Here is a 23175-nt window from a genome sequence, read left to right as displayed (position 1 = left end):
TGTTAGAATTTTGTCAAAGTTTTGGATTTCATTAATTTAAACTTAGTTACATGACTTCTCCTGATGAGGCACCACGAACTGCCAGCGTTCATAAAAACATTCACCTCTATTGCTAAAAAAAAAAAAACTAAAAAAAAATTAAATTGGGCGCAGTTAGCAGATTTTTAATGTGTTTTTTAACAAATTTAGAGGAAAAATTTAATTTTTTGGGAGATGTTCGGTTGGTTTCGCTTTCTGTGGAACCCCTCAATACATAATTAATTACAAATCGAATATATACATATATCGATATTCTAATTACTTTATATTTATTGCGTATATGAGCGAGTCTTTAAGCCTAAATTTACTCCAGTAGCTGATCGCAGGACAATTTTTATTGACGGCTTTACATCGACGCCCATTGGAAGCAGCTCAAAATGACGCAGCATTTTGATGAGAATCGTCTTGAGCTCGAGAAGCGCAAATCGTTGACCAATACAATTGCGGGGACCAGCACTGAATGGTATATAACTAGAGATGCTTTTGGCGAGTCCAACATCAATGTCATTATTAGGCAAATGTCGTTCTGGCCAGAAGCGAAGCGGTTCTCTATAGAACTTCTCATCGCGCAGCAACTTCCAGAGCAGTAAAATCACATTGGTGCCGGCAGGAACATTTGCATCTCCTAGAGGGGAAAAGGGAATATCAATGCGCATACTATTGTTGGGGTTAATATTTTAAAAAATATCAATAATAATAATATTTCGATATAAAACTAGTCGGAAAGGCTATAGTCGAGAACCCGACCATAGAATACCCGTTACTTATTTCAATATAAATAAAAGTACATTATCACTGCGGACGGCAGTCCTCGCTAGTGACGAAAGCAGCACGAAGGGTGCGAGAGGCGGTGACTAGCAATATATACAACTAATATGGAAAACTTGCTCAACTGTCCGATCAGATCAAGTTATAATTCGATCGAAAGGTTCAAGGTTAACAAAATGGCATACTAAAACTTTTGCTAACTCAAGTGGTTCATGAGATAAGGTGGTGTAAGTGGAAGGGGCAAAATTTAAATGATTGTCGCTAACGGGGCCGTTGGGGTCTTTTGGTAAAATGTTTTATTTTTTATTTTTGTCAAAAAAATGCGTCCATTGATACCTCGATCAACTCAATCCGACAACTAGTTCAAAAGATAATTAAATTTGAAATTTTAAAAGGACTTCTCACAATGAAATGAAAAGTCGGTTTGTTTGTTTGTCTGTATCAAAGCGCTAAAAAAGCTTAAATTTAATGATGAGGATCTATTCCTTTTCGAAAATCTAGAAATGTTTGTTCTAAGTCCCTCTAAAATTGACAGTTTCCAAGCCTTAGAAGCTACAGATATGACCTATATATCGTTGGAAAGGTATTTTGAAGGGCTTTCAGGCGTACCTTTAAACTTATTCTAAAGTACTCAGGTAACATTTTACGGGTGAAATAGGGTTTTTTAGCTAACATTTTGGGCATTTGTGACGAAACGGCTCTAACGATTTTTATTTATATTTGATATGTTGTAGTACGTAAATGTAATTTTTTTGGTTAATTTATTTATATTTGTTTTAAATTTATATATTACATTGAATATTGTTCGTCACAAAATTTGATATCAGAAATTTTGGGGCATGGAATGACCTTCGTCACTAGACTTTTACCTCGTAAAGAGGTTTTTTATGGAAGACGGAAATTACTATCTAATAAAAACTACTTCATACTTTTGGGTGCTTGAATTGCCTTAAATTTTAATAAATTTGATTAGCTATTACTGCCGTTCTACTTCTCCAACTTGCTGCGATTTACTAAGATAATAGATAATAGTAATAAATAACGTTAATTACCAAAAAAAAACGAATTATCTTAAAAACTGTGGGTGTGGTGGTTTTTCGCGATTTACGGGGGCGCAAGGGGGTGTGTCAAAAACTTAAAACATACTTGACCTGCTCCAACGCCATTGGGATCTGCGTGCTACATTTTGTTGCTCCATCTCTTATAGTCTCTGAGATCCAGGGGCTCACACAGACGGACAGACGGCTATATCACATGGCTATATCGACTCGGCTATTGATGCTGATCAAGAATATATATACTTTATAGAGTCGGAGATGCCTCCTCCCTGTTACATACATTTGAACGAACACAATAAACCCTTTAACTTATCTTTTAAGTCACGGATATAGAAAGCATAATTTGTACTTTATGTTTTTGAAAAAAAAAAAACGTCGAAAAAATCAATTGTCATGTTTTCCACTTAAAATTAGTTGTGTTTCTACTTATTTTTACTGTTTTTATTACCCGGATTCATGTTTCACGAGGAACAAAAATTGGCGGCAACGGATAAAATATCGCAGAACAATATCGCATAATTATATCGATATTGATATCGTCATTAAAAATATCGCTCAAATGTATATCAACGCAAAAAATATCTATCGACATATCAATGATATTTCGACAACCCTAACTCTAGTTTTTGCCTGCTGAATTCAATCTCTCTCACATACCGAAAACGAAATTCTTTTCCAGGCAACGTGCCACGACTGGTATGGGCGGATACAGGCGCAACGACTCCTTGACGACGCAATGCAGAAAGGAGAGCTGCGCAAAGTCATTATAGGCAACAGAGCGTTCCATATCCGAGCCGTAGTATGCATACAGTTCGTCAAATAAACACTGCTGCACCGTGGGATTCCTCGACAGTAGATACAGGCAGAAGGACGCTGCTGATGTGGTCGTGTCGTGTCCGGCAAAGATGAACGTGCTCACCTCATCGCGTATCTGTGCATCTGTCAGTGGTGCACCATCCAAGCTTGCCTGCAGCAATGTATCCAATAATGGAGCACGCTTGGCCACTTCCTGTGAATTGGCGGGCTGCTGTTCCCATCTATGCAACAGCTGACGTCGCCGCTCGATGATATCGTCGGTGAAGTTGCGCAAACACTTGATGCCATCATGCTGCTTGCGATAGCCGCTGGGCCAGCACCATCGAAATACCAAGGGGAAGAGCAGATGCGGTCGCATGAAACGTGTCGCCAGAGTGTTGGTAACACTGCAAGCAAGAAAGGGATAACAACTAATGTTATTGTTGTTGTTATTGTTATCTAGTTATACTCCTTGACAGCCTGCACCACCGGCGAGTCCACATTCATCTGGGCATCAATGCCGACGCCCATTGCCGCCTCGCTGATAATGTCGAGGGCAACAAGGCACATGTAAGGATATATATTGATTGCCTGCTGAATGCTGTTATCACTGCTGTCTGCCAGTGGCTTCAGTTTCTCTATGAGCACACTACACTGCCTGTCAAAGACGTCGATGTGCTGCTCCAGTATGTTGAAGTGGAATGCTGGCGTTATGATCTTGCGCATCGCATGCCAATGCTCGCCGCGACTCAGAAGCAATCCGTTGCCCAGCCAGCTGCCAAGTGCACCGTAGACAACACTCTTGCGTAGTTGCTGCTTGCTCAGGAGCACACCCTCCACCAGACTGGGCTCCGAGGTGACCAGCACCATTCTGCCACACGTAGTGGCCACAAAACTGCGTCCATATCGCTTCACGTATTCCGTAAACTTCTCGTGCAAATCTGCAATACATAACTTTAAATATTAGCCTTATCACCTTATCAAATGTCACCTACTATCCGGCTGAAAGTCACGCATTTGCCAGAGTGCTCCAATCAACGGCACATCCGACACGTTGGGCGCCAAACCATGTAATTGCCGGCGATGACATCGCTCTTGGAACGCCAAACGCAGCAGGAAACGCAGTATCAAAACCAACAAAGCCACGACTATCAGCATAAACAACATTGCCACCAATGGGTTAATTATTGTTATTTAGAATGAATTCAATAAATTGTATATATCTTTTGAATTGAAAAGCTTATGTATAAACCATTCTTTATTTTGAATTATCCCGATTCAATGTTGATCACTTAATATTGTCTTTATGATTTCGAAATTTCACTAATTTTTGAGCAAACTTTACTCATTCATTGATTTTTACAGAATTCAACTGATTTTATAAAAAATTCAGCTATCAATACACAAACATAGCATCAAATATTCTAGCAAATCAACAGTAAATTGAATCGATACAAATGAAAACTACTTATCAACTGTTTTATAACAGCCCCCCTAATCGGCTGTATACAAAACTCAAATACCCTATTGTAATTGACTAATTCTAATTGTTTATTTTAAATACCGAGGATTAATATTTATATTATTCTATCATATATCTGAATGCTATCAATATCGAAAGTCAACTAATTAATTCAACTTGCATGACAATCGTTTTTTATTCGAGATAATTAATATCATTAAGAATACCCGTTTACGACATCACTGCAAGGGTAGGTAGAAAAACGCATAACACAGACAGATATCAAGTTTGTACGACAGCTCAAGTCGATTTAAATGAATTCGAGTCTAGTTACATTGCATTTTTTAAATTGTTATCACTCCAAAACTTACAACAAAAACAGGCGACTTTCATATACAACTGCCATATGACAACTGAACTATATGGGATATATTGTAAAAGAAGCCAAATAAAATCACTTACAAAAAAGTGATAGCCAGAACCATTTTGGTTAGATAAGAAGGTTTAGCTGCCTTATAAACTCTGATAGATAGTGATAGTGATAGGCACAGTTGCCACTTCATAAAAATATTTTGTATCAAAATCATAATACATCGATTTGAAAATATAAATAAACAAATAAGTACTTTCATAATTGTACTTCGCATTAAAACTACAGTTTAATACGAAATTTAAGAAAAAAGTAATTTTTATTGTACCTAAAAAACTATACAAATTTGGACCCAATTTAAGAAAATGGTGTTAGAACCGAAAAGCAACCAAAAATGCATGGTCTTTTGTTTGCTTTTCAGTTTGCTTGTATTTCTGGAACACCCCGATTTATTTTGTTTTCAATTACATACAAATGTTTTGAACAGCTGTTATGTGTTTTTATTTAACGTTAGACAATATTTGAATTCGAGGGTACAATTGAAACATAAATATGATATGAAATGTACGAACGAATTATAAATGTACTAGTATTGGTTCAAATGTACCAAATGCCACAACCCTGGTAAAGAGTGAGAGAGAAAGAGCGCAAGCAAAATACAGCTGTTTGCTTAGCAGACGATGAGTGAGAAGAGTAGAGAAGAATAAATCATTTAGTAAACACATATATTTGCAATGCAACATAACGAGTGCCTAATGCAATAGATACGAGTAGATAATTGTAGAGAGGAGCATGTGGATTATGTGGGTCTATGGATCCTGCCGAGGACGCATGCCCAGATGGATCCCATTTGCCGAGCGCAGGACGAGGCTAAGCATGGGCCGAGGTTCCGGGCCAAGTGGAAGCAGCTCAAAATGCTGTAAGACTTTGCTAATGACGCTCTTCATCTCCAGGATCGCATACTTCTGACCGATGCAATTGCGCGGTCCCGCTGAGAAGGGTACATAGGCATAAGGATGCGTTTGAAATTGCATTTGAGGCTGCGTTGGCCGAGATTGCGAACTTGCGGGTGACGATATCGTCGCCTCATCGCTGGCAAATCGCTCGGGACGAAACTCATTGGGCGCCTCAAATTCGCGAGGACTGCGGAGCACCGCATATAGACCGATGATGAAGTTGGTGCCGGCGGGAATGAGCTGGCCGCCTGCAAAGTGAGAAAAAGATTTGGAGAGAATAGGATTTACCTATGGGTGGATCTATTATACTTACGCATGTCAACATCCTCGGTCAAGTTGCGTCCAATTATTGGCACTGGCGGATGCATGCGCAGCGATTCCTTGATCACACACTCCAAGTACTTGAGCTCATTAAGATCGCGCAACGTCACCGGACGCTTCTTGTCATCGCCGAGCACCTCATGGATTTCGTTGACCAGACGCTGTTGCACGGACGCATGACGTGAGATCTCGTACAGGCAGAAGGAAATGCCACTGGTGGTTGTGTCATGGCCCTCGAACATAAACGTGTCCACCTCCTCGCGTATATCCTCATTGCTCAGCGGCTCACCATCGATCGTTGACTGCAGTAGGACATCCAGCAAGGCCATACGACGTTTCTGGCCAAGATCGTCACACTCATTGCCGCCACAATTCGTCTTTGTCTTTGTCTTCTGCTGCTGCTGATGATGATTGATCAACGCATCTCGCCGCTGCTGGATAACTGTCTCGGTAAAATCGTGCATCGTCTTTATTAATGTATCCTGCCTTTTGGCCAGGCTCGGTTCGACAAGGCGAAACATCCAGTCAATACGCTGCCAAGGCTTAATGAAACGCAACGTTATGATATTCGTCACCCTATCGAGACGACATTAATATACATTTGAGCTTCAATCTCTCGAATATACTCACTCGAAAACGGCACGGACGTAGGGTAGATCCGGACTTCTTTGTGCATTGACCTTGGTGCCCATTGCAGTTTCTGTTATTTGCAAATAGAGTACGGATACTATGATTCAAGTAATGTTATGCAAACCCAAAGAATTTCAAATTATTCATTTGTCTGTCTTCCCATTTCAGATTGCAACTTTTTTTTCACTTAATAAGTCTAAGGGTTAAAGGATTGTCGTTATGGAGAAACGGAATACGGATATTACTTTGTAAAGAATGTTTAGCAAACCATAAAGATTTCATAATATTCATTTGTCTGTCTTCTCATTTCAGATTGCAACTATTATTCTTTTTAGGATAAGATAATTGTCGTTACGAATATTTGAATTTAAGTAATGTTCTACTAACCCAAAGGATTTCATAATATTCACCTATCTGCTTTCCCTTTTCAGATTGCAACTATATTACAAAAAAAGAAGTCTGAGGACAATCCTCTGTCCTTATGAACAACCTGCTCACCTGCGATAATATCAAGTGCCGTTAGACAGATGATTGGAAATATATTGAAGGCTGTTTTGCCATCGGCATGCTTTTGCAGTTGATCCACCAATATGTTGCTCTGCAGATCGAAGATGTCCACAAACTGTTCGAGTATCTTAAAATGGAATGTGGGTGTTATAATCTTGCGACGGGCATGCCACTTTCTGCCGACGCTCATGAGGAGACCGGTGCCAAGCCACGGCAGCATCAGATTGTACAGACTGTTCTTCTTGATGTGCTGAGTGCTGCTCAGTATGATCTCGATATCGCGTGGATCGGTGCAGAAGATGGTCAGCTGATTAAGGATCCAAATTCGATACATTTTCCCATATTTCGCGCAATTCGCTAACGCATAGTCCATGACTCCTGCAATCAAAATATTGATAACAGCAAGATGTCCAGTTACATCAGTTTGTAGTTTTGGAATTAACAAACTCACTTTCGCCATCCAGGCCACGATGCAGGTGGACACTTCCGAGGAACGGTAGCGTAAGTGGACCACGCATATAATTGAGCATATCATTGCGCCTCTTACGGATCAAGTAATCCCACAATAGCAGGCACGGAATGCCAATCAGAAGTACTGTTAACCACAGCATATTGTACAGCCGGCATCAGAGACAACCGAACAGCAAATACGATCTAAAACTCTCGCCAAACACCGATAAGCGATGTCTGTAATCGATCTGCCCTCACCTCGAAAATTTCACTAAAAATGTGAGTGTTATTATGTGTTTGGGTGCGCATTGTGCATCAAAATTGCATACAGACAAGGGCGTAACTTGGATGAAAATTAGGGGAGATTATTTGTAATACACATATGTAAAAGCGTTTATTCACTTTAAGACTCTCTAAAACTCAAAACTCAAAAAACAAAAATCTCGATTTTCAAACTAATCATGTAGAAAAATTTGAAATTTCTAGTTCTATATTGTGTAAAAATTACATATTTATATTTACATTTATTTTTATATTTATATATATTTAAATTATATTTATAATTATATTTATACTGTATGCTCATCATCTGAGAATCTAAAGATTTCTTCATTTTAATTGAATTAAAACGTGTTGTCTGCCAAATCCTGATTTTTGAGCTAAGACAGTTTTAAAGAAAATGAGAGACATGCATTATTAATGAAGGATGAAAATATCCTAACACTTAATGCCTTGATCCTTCACTTGAAATTGCGAATAATCTGATTGATTTCTATGTTGTTGTGGCTATGTTAGAATTTTTTAGCTTATGAGTATTATTTGTGAATAACATTATTTAAACTTATTGCCCCTTGAAATAATATACTTAAAAAATTCCCAATATTTTGCAGATGTCCCTTCTGTCCATGCCTGACTACGCCCTTGCATACAGATGAAGATGTTGGGAAGCTTGAATGCTAATTTGTTGTATGGACATAATATACATGTACGTATATCAACTATATCTTTATGAACTAATCAGCACCCTATAAAGATCTAAAACAAATCGGATCGATTTGATTGAAAAAGACAAAGATAAAGATACATATGTATGTACCTTATCTCTGATCTCGATTGTCTAAGCAATTAAGATTTTATTGAACCTATTACTATCATCATTTCAGGTAATATGCAAGTCGGTGTGGACGGGATATAAGAATCAGATGATAGGTGATAGCTTTTCTAACTTAATACACTCGTATCTATGGAATTAACAAAGAGCAAAGTACAAACACCTGGTGCTTGAAATCATCCAATTGCTCCATTTAACCATATCTGATTTACATGGAGCTCAACTTTAGCCTCAATATGCATTTCACATATTCATCCAAATGGAATAACCGAAAAAGTAATCAAGTTGAAATATTCACAAAATCGATTCGTCAGACCTTAACTTTCAGAAATAAAGAAGTACTTGAATGCTTTTTTTTTAATTTTTAGCATGTTGTTATTAGCATATCTTTAGTGTTCTAAGTCCGATCTTGGCAAGATTAGTATCAAAACTCTTATTAGGACCAGGACTTTCAAAACTTCAAAAAATCAAAGACCAATTGTCCTTAAAACATAATTTTCGTCCATGTAACGACTAAAAACATAAAATTTTTCAACTTAAAAAGTGGGAACTAGAAATTGATTTTAGAACTATGGTTTCTTGGTATAAACATATTAGAATTGATCGTAGATTGCGAATTTCGGTTACGATTTTTTGTGAAAATAAGTGGGCGGTATCAGTCGTGCACGCTCCACAGTAGGGTACCCTGCGCCTAGGTACTCTGTACTGGAAGTTGATTTTTGACCGATTGTTCCTATGGCAGCTATATGATATATGGAACCGAATTAAACTAAATTTGGTTTGAATGTACAAAACCAACATAAGTGCAGATTCTATCAGTTTGGCTAAGATATCTCAAAAATCAAAAAACTTTTTCATACTTAAAGTTGTTTTTTGACCGATCGGTCATACGACAGCTATATGATATAGTCGACCGATTTGAACGAACTTTGGTCAGGATGGACAAAACCAAGATAAATGCATACTTTATTCGTTTCGTTAAGATATCTTAAAAAACAAAAAACTTTTTCATACTAAGACTTAATTTTCGATTAAGCGTCTCTATTGCAGCGATATGATATAGTGGACCGATTTTAACCAAATTTGTTCAAGATGTATAATACCGGCCCAGATGCATATTCTATCATTTCGGCTCTGATATTTCAGCAACCAAAAATCTTTTTTATACTAAAACTTCATTTTCGATGTATCGTTCCTATGGCAGCTATATGATAAGGGAGTTCAATCCAAAAATAAAAACAAACTTGTTCTGCCTAACTTGTTCTGCCTATGGTATCCAGGAACCTACATATTAAGTTTAAAGTCTCTAGCTCTTATGGTCTCTGAATGAGTTCAAACAGACGGACGGACAGACAGACGGATGTGGCTCAGTCGACTCGGCTGTTGATCCTAACCAAGACCCCTTCTGCCTGTTACATACATTCTGCCAAACACATTATACCCTTTATTGCCCATTTTCAATGTGCTTAGGGTATAAAAATCCGTTCACCCTAACTTGCATACTTACGTTGAATACATACTTGGTACATGCATTTCTTAGATGGTACAATCAAGTGTAGAACTTCATACATATTAATATAGACAAGAATTTAGTAATGAATCTATATCCATTGTTAGCAAAAAACAAATTTCAAATTCTATCATTTTTTCCCCGGATATTCCTTTACGAATTTTAAGTAACTTATGCCCTAAAAAGTAAGTGCAAAAGGATTTTTGGTTTCACATTGTTTCTATTTTAGGATCAGTCAGCATTTCCTACGGAAATAACCGAGCACAAGAAAGAACAAAAAAAAAGGTAATTCCATATTCTATGTCTGCAGTTCGCAGCGAGACTTGTTTAGTCCCATGCGTAGACTTTGCCCGGCGTTGGCAGCTTGGAGCCAGCCTTGGATGCGGGTGCCTCACCCTCCGCCCCGAGCAGTTTATGTTGTTGCACCAGGTCAATTGGCGGATTCACTTCACGGCGACCATCACGGGAGCAATAGTAGTTGGCCGAGTACTGATGCGAGGGACCGTCGGGGATCTCTGGTTGGGGCTGTGTGCGATCGGCCAGGCCATCCTCGAACCGCAGTGCAACGGTGTGTTCGCGCTAGAAGATACAGAAAAAGGGAACGTTCCGACTTACATAACGTACGTGCAAAATCAACGAATGCAGCTGCCGGCTGCTGGATACTTACGCCGAGGAGGAAAGCACGCACACGTTGCAAGAACGGCGCTATATCACGTCGGGCGGCTGCCATGTAAACTGCTTTTTTATTTCAAATCTAGCTTCGATTCTGTCAACAACAGAAATAAATCAAAATATAGCACAGTTCACTTTAGTGATGGTAAATAATAGAGTTGTCTTGTCTCGCTCTGAAAAAGTTCAAGTGAGCGAGTCATTGAAATGAACGAGTAAACTATTTAGTCATTCATTTCGATCAGCTTACATTTAATTGCTCTATATATATTATTATAACTTTTTACACAAATACAATTAAAATAATATACATGATTGAATTTCCGCATTTCTCACCTATTCTAATTAAAGCTTAAAATTAATTTCTTGAACCACAAAATGTTCGAGTAAACTTAAAAATAGAGCTAGAAATGCCAGCTCTGACAAATGAGACGACAAATGTTCATTTGAAAGATTTAGTTCAGTAGTTCATTTTTTGATAATCGAAGTAATCTTTCTTATCGATGGTCAACTTATTTGTCGATATTGCCGCCCATCACTGATAAAAATTTAAAATTTAACAACACAAAATATTCAATTAAAACGTCAGAAATTTGATGAAATTTGATAAAATTTGAAATTAGACAAAATTAAGGTTAACATTTTAATGAAGGTTTGAGGTTCGTCAGCCCTCGGAAAACGAAGTTAGAAAATTTAATTCTAAAAAATATGTATATATATCAAAAAATCGAGAAAATTTAAATAAAAATTTTGCACAAATTAAACAATTTGCTAGCTTAAAAAAAATAAAAAAAATTCAGAATACCTTTTTTCGGGAATGAACTTATTTTTTTTAGTAAAAAAAATCATACCAGATCGGAAATTTTTACTGGAGTGGCAACCCGAAAAACAACGGCGTGCACATGGCTTTGTTTTTGTAATCAAGCCGTAAACGAGAGAAATATTATTAGAAACGTGCAACAAATATGGGCGGCCAGGGCAAAGTGATAAATCGTAAGCGTAAATTTGTGGGTCGCAAGGCTGACGATCCGGAATTCGATTTGGACAAGAAGCATTTTAAAGTATTGCATATAAATGCGGCCGAAAAGCGATTGATAATTGTGCTCGAGGGTGCACAGCTGGAAACTGTAAAGGTGCGTATGAAACCCAACTAAATAATGATAGCTGGTCAAATGTGATTTATCCTACTCCTACTTCCACTCCAGGTGCACAACACATTTGAGCTGCTAAACTGTGACGATCATGCGGGCATTATGCGGAAGAACCAACGCGATCCCGGATCTTGTCGTCCGGACATCACACATCAATGCCTGCTGATGCTCTTCGACTCGCCCCTCAATCGCGCCGGACTGCTGCAGGTGTTTGTGCGCACCGAGCACAATGTGCTCATTGAGATAAATCCACAGACGCGCATTCCGCGCACTTTCAAGCGTTTCGCCGGACTCATGGTGCAATTGCTGCACAAGTTTCAAATACGCGCCAATGACACCTCGCGACGACTGATGAGCGTTATCAAGAATCCCATCACAGATCATTTGCCGGTTGGCTGCAAAAAGTATGCCATGTCCTTTTCGGGCAAACTGGTCACCAATTGCCGCGAACTGGTGCCACACGGTGATGAAGGCAGCAAATCGTACGACGAGCCCGTCGTAATGGTCATTGGCGCCTTTGCTCACGGCGTCCTTAAGACGGACTACACAGAGGAGCTATTCTCCATTAGCAATTATCCGCTGTCGGCGGCCATTGCCTGCTCCAAGCTTTGCACCGCATTCGAGGAGGTCTGGGGAGTGGTTTAACTGTCCTTCATCTTAACCTATCACTATCCCATATTAGAGTTTTAAGCACATATAGCACATATAGTTTGTATTTGTTTTTGACTAGATTATACCTACATATATGTACATACATAAATATAAAACAAGAATTGAATGAAATACTCTCGTATTACACTTAAACGGCACACTTTATTGCGACAGCATCTACAACTGTCTCAGACTATACAGACGAGTATAAAAGAAAGATCGGCTAAAACTGAATCAGTCTGATCACAAATCTGGCTGAAAATTACAAGCTTGTCTACTTCCCCCACCTAGAAACAGAGACATACATGCAAAATAATAATAACAGTCATAATATTGATATTATTGAGTGAACATCAGTTCTTAATCCAATGGAGCATCAATGGTGAGATGTTAAGAAAGAAGTGAAAGATGGTAGGACCAGAAAATTCTCAAAAATTATAGCAAGAAAAATAGAAATCTAAAAAAATATGCCTTTAAGTTAAGATAGGCCAAAATAATCGGAAATAATTATACAAAATATAAGGAAGTGTGTAATCATAAAGTGTTACAACTTCTGTAGGAATTAATGAACCATATTTTTTAACTGTCCCAATAAGGTTATCAAGATAATAAAATATAAACATGTCAGGTTATAAATTCTAATGCATTTGAACAGCTTATTTGATAGAAATTCAAAATAATTAGAAATTATATTAGAAAATTATTATTTTACCAACGTTATTTCGCAAATTGGACTGTTCTTATTATTTGGCTCATGTCTGTAAATTCCGTTACTATACAGTTAAATATAATGATGATAGGCGGATGCATCGTAAAACAAAAGTCTGTTGCAACCGTTCAAACCGAGCTAATCTGTGTACAAAGTGTTATTCTATATATATATATAAATATACATATATAAGTTATCATATATATATATATATATATATATTTATTTATATAATTCTCAATTACAAAAAGACTGCGTTAAATTAAAGGTTAAAAAAAAATAAACAGATTTTTAGTAAAGTTTTGACATTGGGACCTCAAATCTTAACTAAGTTGTTGTTAATGTTGTTGTAGTTGTTGTTGCATGCTGAACAAACGTTGAAACGAATTCATTAATTATTTATATAGCAATTGCAATTTATGTTTATCAATTGTTTATCAATTTGTCGCACAATTTGTTGGATGTTGGATGTTAGGATGTAAGTTCTTGACAACGATTCATTCGATATATTCCATAAGTCGAATAGTTAACCAATCGCCAATTGCCATAAGCCCAATTGCCAAAGAGTTGACTACTTGGACAGCGGCTTCTTGGCTAAATCGGCAGTTGCCTTTTTATCCGCTTCACGCTTGGCAGCCGCCTCCTCCCGCTGTTGACGGATGAGCGCCAATCGGGCCAAATCCGCCTTCGCTTCGGTTGTTTTGCCGGCAGCATGGAGCTTCTCATAGCGCTGTCGGGCCTTTTGCTTTTCAATTTGTTCGCGTTCGCGACGTGACAATTCCGGTTTGCTGCTGGCACCACCGCCCCCTCCTGAACCACCTCCTGTGCCGCTAGCACCACTTGTATCATCAATTTTGATTTGCGATAGTTTCTGTGTGGCCTTTTTGGTAACACGATTGGGATTCTCGATTTCGATGAGCGAGGCCACGCCCTTTTTGGCATCACGTGCTTCCGCCTCCGAATCATCATCGGAGTCGTCATCTTCGGATTCCTCATCGGATGAGCTGCCCTGCTGATGCCGCTGCTGCTGCTGCTTTTGTCTTGACTGAGGCTTTACAGGTTTACGGACTGACGCTGACGACGACGCCGACGGCTGTTTGGAAGCAGCGCCGGCAGCGTCTTCCTTCTCACTGCCGCTGGATTGGTCGCTCTCCTCCTCGGACTCCTGTTGCAGCTCCTCCGGGGACGTAAAGTGGCGGCTGCGACCTTTGTGGTTAACATACTTTCCTCGTGGCATGACGACGACCTACTGCTTGCTGCTTCTCTTACTCTCTCTAGTATTGGTATTGGTATTGGTGGTATTCGTATTCGAATTTGTACTTGTATTAGTGAGCCGTGCGTGAATACCTGTGTCTGTGTATGCGCACGCGTCTGTCCGTGTGTAACGCCGCTAGATATTCCCCAACAAATGGCGTCGTTCGTTGTGCTATTTTTATCGAATTTTGTCAAAATTATTATTGTTTCTCAGATTTAGCTTTTCAAAGTATAAGCTTGATTTTTTCTCGAGTTTTGTAATTACCCTTTTGCTAAGTTATTGCTTATATTTATAGTCTCAATCTGAGAGTCACTGTCACTATTGCCAACTTAGCTATTTTATAGCTAGTTCTGGCTACTTTCAGAGTTATTTTGCTAGAAAAATTTCAAAATTGCTGTTAGCTGCAAATCTGGCAGTTTAAATATATTTCTAGTTAAGTTTTGCTATTAAATATTTTGGTAAAACTGTGCAAACTGTTGCCGACAAAAACAAATTTAGATGCTTTCCAACCAGAAACAGATATTGTTCCTAACTTGGCAGCACTTGTGTGGAAGGTTGCCACCCTGCAAAATTTTTCGGTCTGGCAGCATGCACAATTTTAACTCACCTTATTATTTTTTAATTTTTCTTAATATTGAAGATAGAATTTTTTAAATTTTTTCAGAGTTTTTATTAGAATATTTTTTTTTTATTATTTTTTTTTTTTATTATTTTTTTTTTTTTATTGAATTTGTAACTTCTCTCCCCTGGGGGTTGACGAGCTTGAACTTTCATAAAAATGTTTTCCTTAATTTTATCTAATTTTGAATTTTCATCAAATTATTAATTTATTGCAATGCTATTGCATTTTGAAATTTGTATTATCTAAAATTTACTGTGTGCGGCCACAGTTGTCAAGTATTTTAGCTATTTTGCATCGCAATTTTAGCTTTTCAGCCAGAAACAGCTATTTTCTCCTCTAAAATGTACGCAACGCTGGTGTGGAAACACTGTTTTGGCCCAAAAGCCTGCCACTCAGCCAAATTTTCTCATCTGGCAAGCCGTACCATTTTAGGTAAAGGCCAGTTTCGGGTAGGCCAGAAATTTCCGCCGGCGGAAAGATTTCTATGGAATAGTTGTCAAATTCTTCTTCTCTTTACGGCACTGAAATTTTGATATGGAGTTTAGATCTACCAGTACGTTTTCTGGTCTACTCGATACGGGCCTTTAAATTTAAAAAAATAAAAGGGAATTTTGAATAAATAACTTCTTTAATATCTTAATTTTGAAGCTTGAATTATTTTAATTTTTGCACGTTAATACTTAAAAATTTTAAGATTTTTTTCTATATATTTTTAGAATTGAATTCTCTCTCCTTTACCTGACAAACTTAAAACCTATATTAAAATTTTAACTTTATTTTACCTAATTTCAAGTTTCAAATTTTTTTTAATTTTAATGTATTGCAGTTATTGCATTCTGCAATTTGCATTACATACAATTTGAATTCAGTATCGTTATCGTTTTCTGTTAAGATACAGTGCCATCTTGTCACATTCGTGACCATGTTACCCCTCAGTAGCAATTTGCTCCTCACTTAACGGTATCACAATCTGCAAACGCGCGCAATTAAAATTTTTTAGAAATAATTTGGCAAAAAATTTGCAATTTAATAAATATTTTTAACTATAAATTTGGTAAAATAAAGGTGATAATTTTTATGAGTTTTGGGAGTCCGTCACATCTCGGAGAGAGAAGTTGTTTAATCTCATTCTAAATCAAAAATCCGCATTTTGACTAAATTCGAACAAAATTTAGCAAAAATGCTCAAAATTTTAGCTTAAAAAAAATAAAAAATTAAAAAAGCAATTGATCTGAATATGAGAATGGATCTTTTTACGGAAGCCAAGGCTGCCACACCGCTTTCTGGATATCAAGTCCGCAACACCGTTTTCTAGACACCAAGGTTGCCACACCGTATAAGAAAAAAAATGTAAAAAAAATTTATGTAAATCTTAAAAATGGTACAAGCGGCGCATACAAACGAAATCGAATGGATATTCAGCTAATTGTTAATTGGGAATTTAGGGCGCATAGGCGCTTAAACAAACAAAAAGACGTTTTTGAAACATTTTCTATGCAAGAAAAATATTGTGAGACAGCCATTTTGTTTCTTCGTTACGTTTGTTCATCGTGCATTTTTTCATGCGCGTTGCTCGCTCTTCGCTTTTGTCACACACATACCCACATCGAAAATTCACAACAGCAGCAGCATTTGCCATTGCCACCACCACCAGCGAACGTTGAGCGAGACAGACGCTTTCGATATGTCGCACATGCACAGTATCCGCTCTTGAGCTCTCTGCAACGAACACAGCACTAGTATGTCGGCTGCATTTGCACGCACGTTTATCAGCGTTGTGAATGAGCAGTGCCGCTATATAGCAATTGGTGTACGCGTGCGCTCGCCTTTCGCTGTGTATGTGTGTGTATTCGCATTTTGAGTAATTTCGAAAAATTTTTGTATATTTGATGGCGACAACGACGGCTGCTTTACTCACAAGAAACGCGCGTATGTCGAAAATTGTAGCGCGTACGTATATCGGTGTGTAGAAATTGCTAAAAAATAATGGTAAAAACTTGAAAAAATTATATAAATCGCTAAGCAAGTACTAATTTAATGTAACGCGCTGTGATTTCAAATAAAATTTGTTACAAATGTGATGAATTTTGCGCCAAAAATGCATTTGAAAATGTGAGACTTCAATGGACATGACAATTTTTTTCATTTTACTTTTTTTTTTGGTGGTGGCAACGAACAGCGCAACCAGCCAGCACTGTATAAGAAGAAGAAGCAGGGCTGACTATCTGTCGCTAAGTGTGTGTGTGTGTCGTAGCGTGTGTTTGTGAGTGTATGTGTGCGTGCGTTTAGCAGCAGCAATAGGCAGTGAATATTAAAAAGAAAAAAAAAATTTTTAAGAAATACACGTACACCAACAAACACATAAAATTTTTACAAACAAACGTGCAAAAAGTTTCACTTGGATTTATATTTATTTTATATGGAATAACATGTGTGAAAAATAAATACATATACATATGTATATATAAATATATGTAAATAATTATTTTTTTTATTATTATATTATTACGTGTATGTACCGTGCATACGTTAACGTTATGTAGTCTTTGCGCGTATGTGTGTATGTATTTGTGTGTCGCGCTGTTTTGCCGCCGCTGTTTTTAACGTAACGTAATGACGTTTCGTCTCGTTTCATAGTACATCGTAAGCGGTTTACGAGGCCGAGGCCTGATACCGTCGTCGTGTTCGTTCTCCTCATCAGTTTGTCGGCTACGTTGCCGCTACGTCATGTGCACACTTTGTTGATGTTTCTGTTCTTTTCTATCGTATCAAAGCAAAATCAACAATAATATTTTGTGTCTCCAATAACCATAATAAATAAGTTAAATATTTTTTTTGCAGTTACACTTAACAATTGTGTAAAATTTGCGTGTTGTAATTGTTAACATATATAATTATATTCTTACAACAACAAAAAATTAAGTCAAATCGACAAAAAAAAAAAGTAAATTTTAAAGTCCAAAATAATTTTAAAGCTACAACAACAATAATAAGGAATCCGCGACAACCAACCATACAACAATATAAGCAAATCAAAAATTTGGATACTCCCAAGCCACAGTTTTATATCAAATTTAATTGCTCGGATGCTAACACAAAAACACCAACAACAACTACAACAATAATGTAAGTGAAGTTGTCGTTCAGCGTGTTCACAATTACAATGTTAATGCAGTTCAACTTGAAGCGCGTCGCAGTCGACGCACGTGGCGCATGCCCCACTGAACGAAGAATCTCCCCTTCTCCCCCCTTAGCCACCACCAACACACACGCACAAACCAAACATATACTTTGTCATGCAATGCAAGTGATAATTTTTATCGATCTAGATTTTTCCCGATTTCCTGCTTTACTTTTTGTAGTTGTTATTGAAATTGCATTTCTTGGAGACATTCCTAAGTTAAAAAAAATAATACAGTTTTTAATTGAAAAACAAAATCTGGCAGCTGCATTTTCATTGCTGCATTTTGCTACCCTTTTTTGAAAAGAGAATCAAAACAATCACAGTACAAGCCAAACAAATAGCATCACGATCAGAATAAGATACAATGCAAGCTAAAAATATATATGTGAGCAATTTCATTATCTATAGTTGATTTTATTGGTTGTCAATTATTCAAGCTTAAATCATTTTAGTAACTAAACTCCAATTTGTTTAAATAAAATAGATTGGACTTCTTCTGCATATTTGTGTCATTTGTTGCAAGATTCTGTTGCAATCATTTGAATTAATTGCAATAATATCATAGATACTTTAATAGTTGTTATTATTTTGCATATAGTTTCGACAGAGAGAAGGGAGAAGTGTAAACAAAATGTGGAAGGGGGCAACCTTGCGTGTACCGTTATAATGTGTTAATTTGCCGGCTATTCATCTCGTGACGTCTGCATCTGTAGTTTGTGTCTGTGTGTGTGCGTTTGTGTGGCAATTGCATTTGGCGCGCAAAATTAAACGTAGCTCAAATAACTTTTTGTTTTGCTTTTCTAATTTATTGATAATGTTGAGTGACAACTATGTGAGTTTCTTATTGTCACCCAGTCTCAACTAATGAGAGTGGATGACCAGGCGGGGGGACGATAACGATATAAAATTTCATTGATACTTTTGCTGTCAGCGCCGACTGCAGCTGCAGCTGAAGCCGCTGCTCTGCTGTTGGCTGATGTGTGTTATGTGTTGCTACAGCATGTAGCATGTAAACCGGCTTTAAATTCGTGCCACTATTAGCACGATTTATTAACCTAGAGGCGCAGCAGCAAGCATGCAGAATTCCGCGCTCTCTTCGTCGACATACGATTCGACATTTGCTCGTGACGTAGTCGCTCCGGTAGACGTAGTCGGCACATACTTGCAGATACAGCGAATAATAGCAACAACAACAAGAGTTGCTGCGGTTTGCCGCCTGCCTTTTTTCACTTTCGAACTCTAGAATCGAAAAAGAGAGTCGCTCGCTCCCTTGCATATATGTACAAATACAGGCAAACACACTCTCTCTCTCTCTCTCTGGTCTTTGCTAACGCTCTCTGTGTGTCTCGTGCCGCTGCCGCCATATTTGCATTTGGAATACGTATTACGTAGCGAATTGTTGTCTCTCTCTGACCCAAGCTGATGCCCCAAGTGCTCAGTCACGAATTCGTGTCTATGTGTGCGTTTGTTTGAGTGTGTGTGTGTGTGTGTGTAGATCACTTGTATTTTATTTATTTAAATAAATTTTTTGCGCGTAGTTCAAGTGCATGCAGGCAAAAAATAATAATTAATGAATGTGTGCGCACTTCTTGTATTTGAATGAAATTCTTGTACGTCGTCGGAGACGTACATATAAGCATACATATTTTTAGCGCACTTTTTGCAGAAAGTGACGAGAGAACTTTTGTTGACCTTTGTTGATAAAGTAACTTTTCAGCATGATTCCTTTTAGTTGTGTGCTTCCCCTTCGCTTGTGTCAAATAACTACAACTGGCATTTGTACATTATTGACAGCTAACTACGATGTGCACTTATTTATTAGTCGCCTAGTACCTAATTGTCGATATGTTTTCTTTTTTGCCGCCACTGTTACCCACACACCTCCCCTCCCCAACCCCTTTGGGTCTCATATAGTCAAATGCATGCCATTGCTTGCTTCTTCTTCCTTATTCGACGTCATCGTGTTTGCCTTGAATTCGTATTCACACTTACGTACATACATACATATATTCGCTATGGCGCGGTCCGTTACATACACAAATGCAAACACGAAGTACGACGAACGCCTCTGCCGCTCTCAACACCCGAAGCGCGATCTGACGTTCGTGTTACGTTGCTGTTGTTGCGTTCTACGTAAAATTTTTGTTGAAAACTCAAAGTCGTCTACTGTACTACATAATTACAACAGCGCAGCGAACATCGGCACGTTTGCTGTTCGTGATGCCTGTCTCTCTCTCGCTCTCTCTCTGTGTGTGTGTGTGTGTGTGTGTGCGTTGCCAGTAAATGTTTTGTTTTGTTGTGAGAATGAATGAGATGGTAAAAAGAGAGAACAAGATGAATAGCGAGAGCGGGAGTAGAGCTCAATTGTCTGCTGTTGCAATTTGCGTTGGCGTATGTTTTCTTTATTTATTTATATATTTTTTAAATAACACAAATAATTACGCGTTAAGATACTCTCTCGGCCGCGGCGCCGACGGTCGTAATGCCTACGTCATTTGTTGACGATTTGCCATTGTTGTTGCATTTGTTTTCTATGTTCTTCCGATTTTAATTTTGCGTCACTGAATTTTGTTTTAAGCGGTCGGCAACAAACCGTAACCGCAAAGTTACAGTCAGCAAAGAGAGCAAATACTCACACAGACAAATCAATGTTACAGTGGTTTAAATTCGTAATGTTCGTAATTAATTTATATTTTCGTATGTATGTGAAGTGGCAAACAAAAAATTTTCTAAAGTGAAAGTAAAAAAAGATCTAAGATTTTTGCCGGCCGGCATATGTCGAATAAGTACATAGTTTATCTACAAGTACTTATATACACATTTAAATATGTTGTGCCTTAGGAAAGTTACAAAAAAAATTGTGCGCATTGTTTACAATTTGTTTGGAATTTATGTATAAGCAAACATTGTTTTGAACCACTGTGCAGGCTAGTGTCGTCAACAGTGTGTGTGTTCGAGTGAAAGAATTATGCGTGGTATACGCTTGATATGAATATGTATGTGTGCATTTTGTTTCAGAGAGCCCATCCTTTCTCCTCTCTCCTCTCTCCACTCTGCACTCATCAGTCTTGCCACAATATCAGAATTCATAATTAGGGTGTTAAAACCAAAATTACGAATGCCTTATTGTTTTTCTTGGGCCTGTGTATGTGTGCGCTTGTAATGAGCAACAAACAACAACACTAACAACAAACAAAGAGTCTTTATTATGCATGAATCATGTTGCTATTGCTGAAACGGAACATAACCAAGTTAAGTTGGCGGCGTGGTGAATTTCTCCCATCAACACCAATGCACAGGCGTGCCTTTAGGTGTATATGTATGTACATGCGTATGTGTTGAATGTTTCCATATTTTTGATACCTATTTATTTCGTTTGGAAGGGCGTTATAAACATCATTAGATGTTAAAATACGCAATCAATTCATGAAATATTTCGGGTAGTACTTAGAACATTGTATTTTTAGACATTGTTACTTAAATTATTTTGTTTTATTGCGCTTGTCAAACACCATTTCAAAGCCAGACATGTGTAAACGGGACAGCCATATGTATGGATTGCATCTCTCTCTTTGTGTGTGTGTGTGTGTGTGTGTGTTGTCGCGCTCTTCCTCTCATTTTCGAATTTCGAAAGTTGACTCGCCGCTCTTTTCGAATGGTGCTGTTGCCGTGAGTGCCAAAACGGCGGCAAAGTAAATACACACAAACACACTCACACACACAAAAACACTCGCACAGATACGGAAAAAAAAAGGAAAATAAAGGCCAAGCCAAAGCGTAATACAAAAAACCTGAAGAAGAAGCAACAGCAGCTGCAGCACCAGCTCTAGCGTGTGTAAAAAGAAAATTGTCATAGAAAACGAAGCAAATCAAAAATTGCAGCGTTTTGTTGTTTCTATTTATTTTTGCTTTAAGTATGTTTTCTTTTGCATTTTACATTTGCATTTACCAAACGCGGGAGAACCAATAATAATCGTGTGTGCATAATGCTGTTTAATGTGTGTGTGTGTTGCGTTTGTATTTTTGTTTATTTTAACTGCTCATTGGATGGCTGGCTTTTTGTTGTTTATGTAACGAATAACAAAATTTATTTTCGTGTTCCCCCCAAATGCGTCAACATCAATGCACGTGTATGTGTATGTGTGAAGTGCACAATTTTTGCAGGAATTGTTTGTGAAAATGTAAAAACCAATGTTTTTTGCATCTAGCATTTTGCATTCACCCATTTTTTTATTCGGCCGGCCGGCTTTTAAATTGAAGGCGAATTATTATGTGTTTACGTTTCTGTACGGTCTTACTGCAGAAATATGGTATTTTGTTAGCCGTACAATACAAATATAATATATTAATATAAGTACATAGTGAACTGCAACATTAAAATTGTTTATTATGTGTGTTAGCCAAAATTGTATTGATAAACTCCTCGTTAAAAATAATCAGCGAATAAGCTTGTTACTAATAGTAAATATTTTGCTTACTCTTTTTAATGCAGTTTCGCTGCTTGGCTGAGCGATTTGACCAATAACAACAAATGAAGTGACAGAGAGAGAGAGAGAGAAACCAAGTAATTAATTTGACTAGACGCCAACCACAAATAAAAGAAACAGCAGCTGTGGAGGGGCAACAAGAAGCAACAGCTTCCAGTAAATAGTGGGCATCAAAATGCCAACTAATGTGAAACTGCAACTGCAAGTGGAACTGGAACTCAAACTGAACTGTGTTTGAAATAGCAACAAAACACTGACATCTGGAGGAGTCGCGCCACGACACCGGCAAGTGGTGGTAAGTATTCTGAATCTGAATTTGCATCTGAATCTGAATTTAAAGAGATATTTAGTAGTTGAATAAATCTAACAATGTATCATCCTCTTCTATATAATAGTTGACAACAATTTGCTGAGCATGCAACGGACACAAAACCAAACAGCAGCCGTTGAAGAAGCAGCAGCAACATTCG

General features: G+C 37.8%; 5 protein-coding genes and 2 long non-coding RNA genes across 12 annotated transcripts; 3 read left to right on the top strand and 4 right to left on the bottom strand.

Annotated features, from left to right (window-relative positions):
• Positions 1 to 283: 283 nt before the first annotated feature.
• Positions 284 to 4182, bottom strand: LOC117784021 (cytochrome P450 4ae1). 2 transcript variants are annotated; one of them, XM_034621619.1, is made up of 4 exons: positions 3656 to 4182; positions 3130 to 3601; positions 2523 to 3067; positions 284 to 664 (listed from the first exon to the last, which is right to left on the bottom strand). In XM_034621619.1, exons 1-4 carry the CDS (start codon positions 3825 to 3827, stop codon positions 309 to 311), a joined length of 1545 nt encoding a protein of 514 aa, XP_034477510.1. In that variant the 5' UTR covers positions 3828 to 4182; the 3' UTR covers positions 284 to 308. The 2 variants fall into 2 exon arrangements, with proteins under 2 accessions (XP_034477510.1, XP_034477518.1); XM_034621627.1 differs by having other exon boundaries at positions 3652 to 3705.
• Positions 4183 to 4850: 668 nt separating this feature from the next.
• LOC117784005 (cytochrome P450 4d2) lies at positions 4851 to 7533 on the bottom strand. 2 transcript variants are annotated; one of them, XM_034621609.1, is made up of 6 exons: positions 7358 to 7533; positions 6898 to 7284; positions 6400 to 6469; positions 5762 to 6345; positions 5298 to 5696; positions 4851 to 5173 (listed from the first exon to the last, which is right to left on the bottom strand). In XM_034621609.1, the coding sequence occupies exons 1-5, from the start codon at positions 7515 to 7517 to the stop codon at positions 5302 to 5304; spliced, it is 1596 nt and encodes a 531-aa protein (XP_034477500.1). In that variant the 5' UTR covers positions 7518 to 7533; the 3' UTR covers positions 4851 to 5173; positions 5298 to 5301. The 2 variants fall into 2 exon arrangements, with proteins under 2 accessions (XP_034477500.1, XP_034477492.1); XM_034621601.1 differs by lacking the exon at positions 4851 to 5173 and having other exon boundaries at positions 5204 to 5696.
• A 16-nt stretch (positions 7534 to 7549) lies between these two features.
• On the top strand, positions 7550 to 8828 carry LOC117784079. Its single transcript, XR_004617400.1, has 3 exons — positions 7550 to 7635; positions 8247 to 8341; positions 8520 to 8828. It is a non-coding gene; the product is annotated as an uncharacterized LOC117784079 (long non-coding RNA).
• Positions 8829 to 10177: 1349 nt separating this feature from the next.
• LOC117784063 (NADH dehydrogenase [ubiquinone] 1 alpha subcomplex subunit 7) lies at positions 10178 to 10807 on the bottom strand. Its single transcript, XM_034621668.1, has 2 exons — positions 10645 to 10807; positions 10178 to 10556 (listed from the first exon to the last, which is right to left on the bottom strand). Exons 1-2 carry the CDS (start codon positions 10705 to 10707, stop codon positions 10305 to 10307), a joined length of 315 nt encoding a protein of 104 aa, XP_034477559.1. The 5' UTR covers positions 10708 to 10807; the 3' UTR covers positions 10178 to 10304.
• Positions 10808 to 11560: 753 nt separating this feature from the next.
• Positions 11561 to 12679, top strand: LOC117784038 (ribosomal RNA small subunit methyltransferase NEP1). Its single transcript, XM_034621639.1, has 2 exons — positions 11561 to 11779; positions 11852 to 12679. The coding sequence occupies exons 1-2, from the start codon at positions 11612 to 11614 to the stop codon at positions 12440 to 12442; spliced, it is 759 nt and encodes a 252-aa protein (XP_034477530.1). The 5' UTR covers positions 11561 to 11611; the 3' UTR covers positions 12443 to 12679.
• Positions 12680 to 13393: 714 nt separating this feature from the next.
• Positions 13394 to 14814, bottom strand: LOC117784049 (28 kDa heat- and acid-stable phosphoprotein). 2 transcript variants are annotated; one of them, XM_034621656.1, is made up of 3 exons: positions 14677 to 14814; positions 14472 to 14583; positions 13394 to 14431 (listed from the first exon to the last, which is right to left on the bottom strand). In XM_034621656.1, exon 3 carries the CDS (start codon positions 14392 to 14394, stop codon positions 13729 to 13731), a length of 666 nt encoding a protein of 221 aa, XP_034477547.1. In that variant the 5' UTR covers positions 14395 to 14431; positions 14472 to 14583; positions 14677 to 14814; the 3' UTR covers positions 13394 to 13728. The 2 variants fall into 2 exon arrangements, with proteins under 2 accessions (XP_034477547.1, XP_034477541.1); XM_034621650.1 differs by having other exon boundaries at positions 13394 to 14583.
• A 1572-nt stretch (positions 14815 to 16386) lies between these two features.
• On the top strand, positions 16387 to 23156 carry LOC117793748. 3 transcript variants are annotated; one of them, XR_004618305.1, is made up of 4 exons: positions 16387 to 17023; positions 18010 to 18160; positions 22711 to 23000; positions 23101 to 23156. It is a non-coding gene; the product is annotated as an uncharacterized LOC117793748 (long non-coding RNA). The 3 variants fall into 3 exon arrangements; XR_004618306.1 differs by lacking the exon at positions 18010 to 18160 and having other exon boundaries at positions 16391 to 17023; XR_004618307.1 differs by lacking the exons at positions 18010 to 18160; positions 22711 to 23000; positions 23101 to 23156 and adding an exon at positions 17876 to 17993 and having other exon boundaries at positions 16390 to 17023.
• The last annotated feature ends 19 nt before the right edge of the window (positions 23157 to 23175 follow it).

This window comes from Drosophila innubila, chromosome X (genome assembly GCF_004354385.1).
Source record: "Drosophila innubila isolate TH190305 chromosome X, UK_Dinn_1.0, whole genome shotgun sequence".
NCBI classification, from domain to species: Eukaryota; Metazoa; Arthropoda; class Insecta; order Diptera; family Drosophilidae; genus Drosophila; species Drosophila innubila.
Note: the sequence above shows the minus strand (reverse complement) of the source record. Positions and strands in the feature narration are given on the sequence as shown.

Excerpts from the sequence above, each read along its gene's own strand:
- LOC117784021 (XM_034621619.1), bottom strand. The coding sequence starts at position 3,827 with ATGTTGTTTATGCTGATAGTCGTGGCTTTGTTGGTTTTGATACTGCGT. Across the intron at positions 3,068-3,129 it reads GTGGTGCAGGCTGTCAAGGA|TGTTACCAACACTCTGGCGA; the intron begins GTATAACTAGAT and ends TCTTGCTTGCAG. Across the intron at positions 665-2,522 it reads GGAAAAGAATTTCGTTTTCG|GAGATGCAAATGTTCCTGCC; the intron begins GTATGTGAGAGA and ends TTTCCCCTCTAG.
- LOC117784005 (XM_034621609.1), bottom strand. The coding sequence starts at position 7,517 with ATGCTGTGGTTAACAGTACTTCTGATTGGCATTCCGTGCCTGCTATTG. Across the intron at positions 7,285-7,357 it reads TCGTGGCCTGGATGGCGAAA|GAGTCATGGACTATGCGTTA; the intron begins GTGAGTTTGTTA and ends TTTTGATTGCAG. Across the intron at positions 6,470-6,897 it reads GGCACTTGATATTATCGCAG|AAACTGCAATGGGCACCAAG; the intron begins GTGAGCAGGTTG and ends TGCAAATAACAG.
- LOC117784063 (XM_034621668.1), bottom strand. The coding sequence starts at position 10,707 with ATGGCAGCCGCCCGACGTGATATAGCGCCGTTCTTGCAACGTGTGCGT. Across the intron at positions 10,557-10,644 it reads TGCGTGCTTTCCTCCTCGGC|CGCGAACACACCGTTGCACT; the intron begins GTAAGTATCCAG and ends TGTATCTTCTAG.
- LOC117784038 (XM_034621639.1), top strand. The coding sequence starts at position 11,612 with ATGGGCGGCCAGGGCAAAGTGATAAATCGTAAGCGTAAATTTGTGGGT. Across the intron at positions 11,780-11,851 it reads CACAGCTGGAAACTGTAAAG|GTGCACAACACATTTGAGCT; the intron begins GTGCGTATGAAA and ends CTTCCACTCCAG.
- LOC117784049 (XM_034621650.1), bottom strand. The coding sequence starts at position 14,394 with ATGCCACGAGGAAAGTATGTTAACCACAAAGGTCGCAGCCGCCACTTT.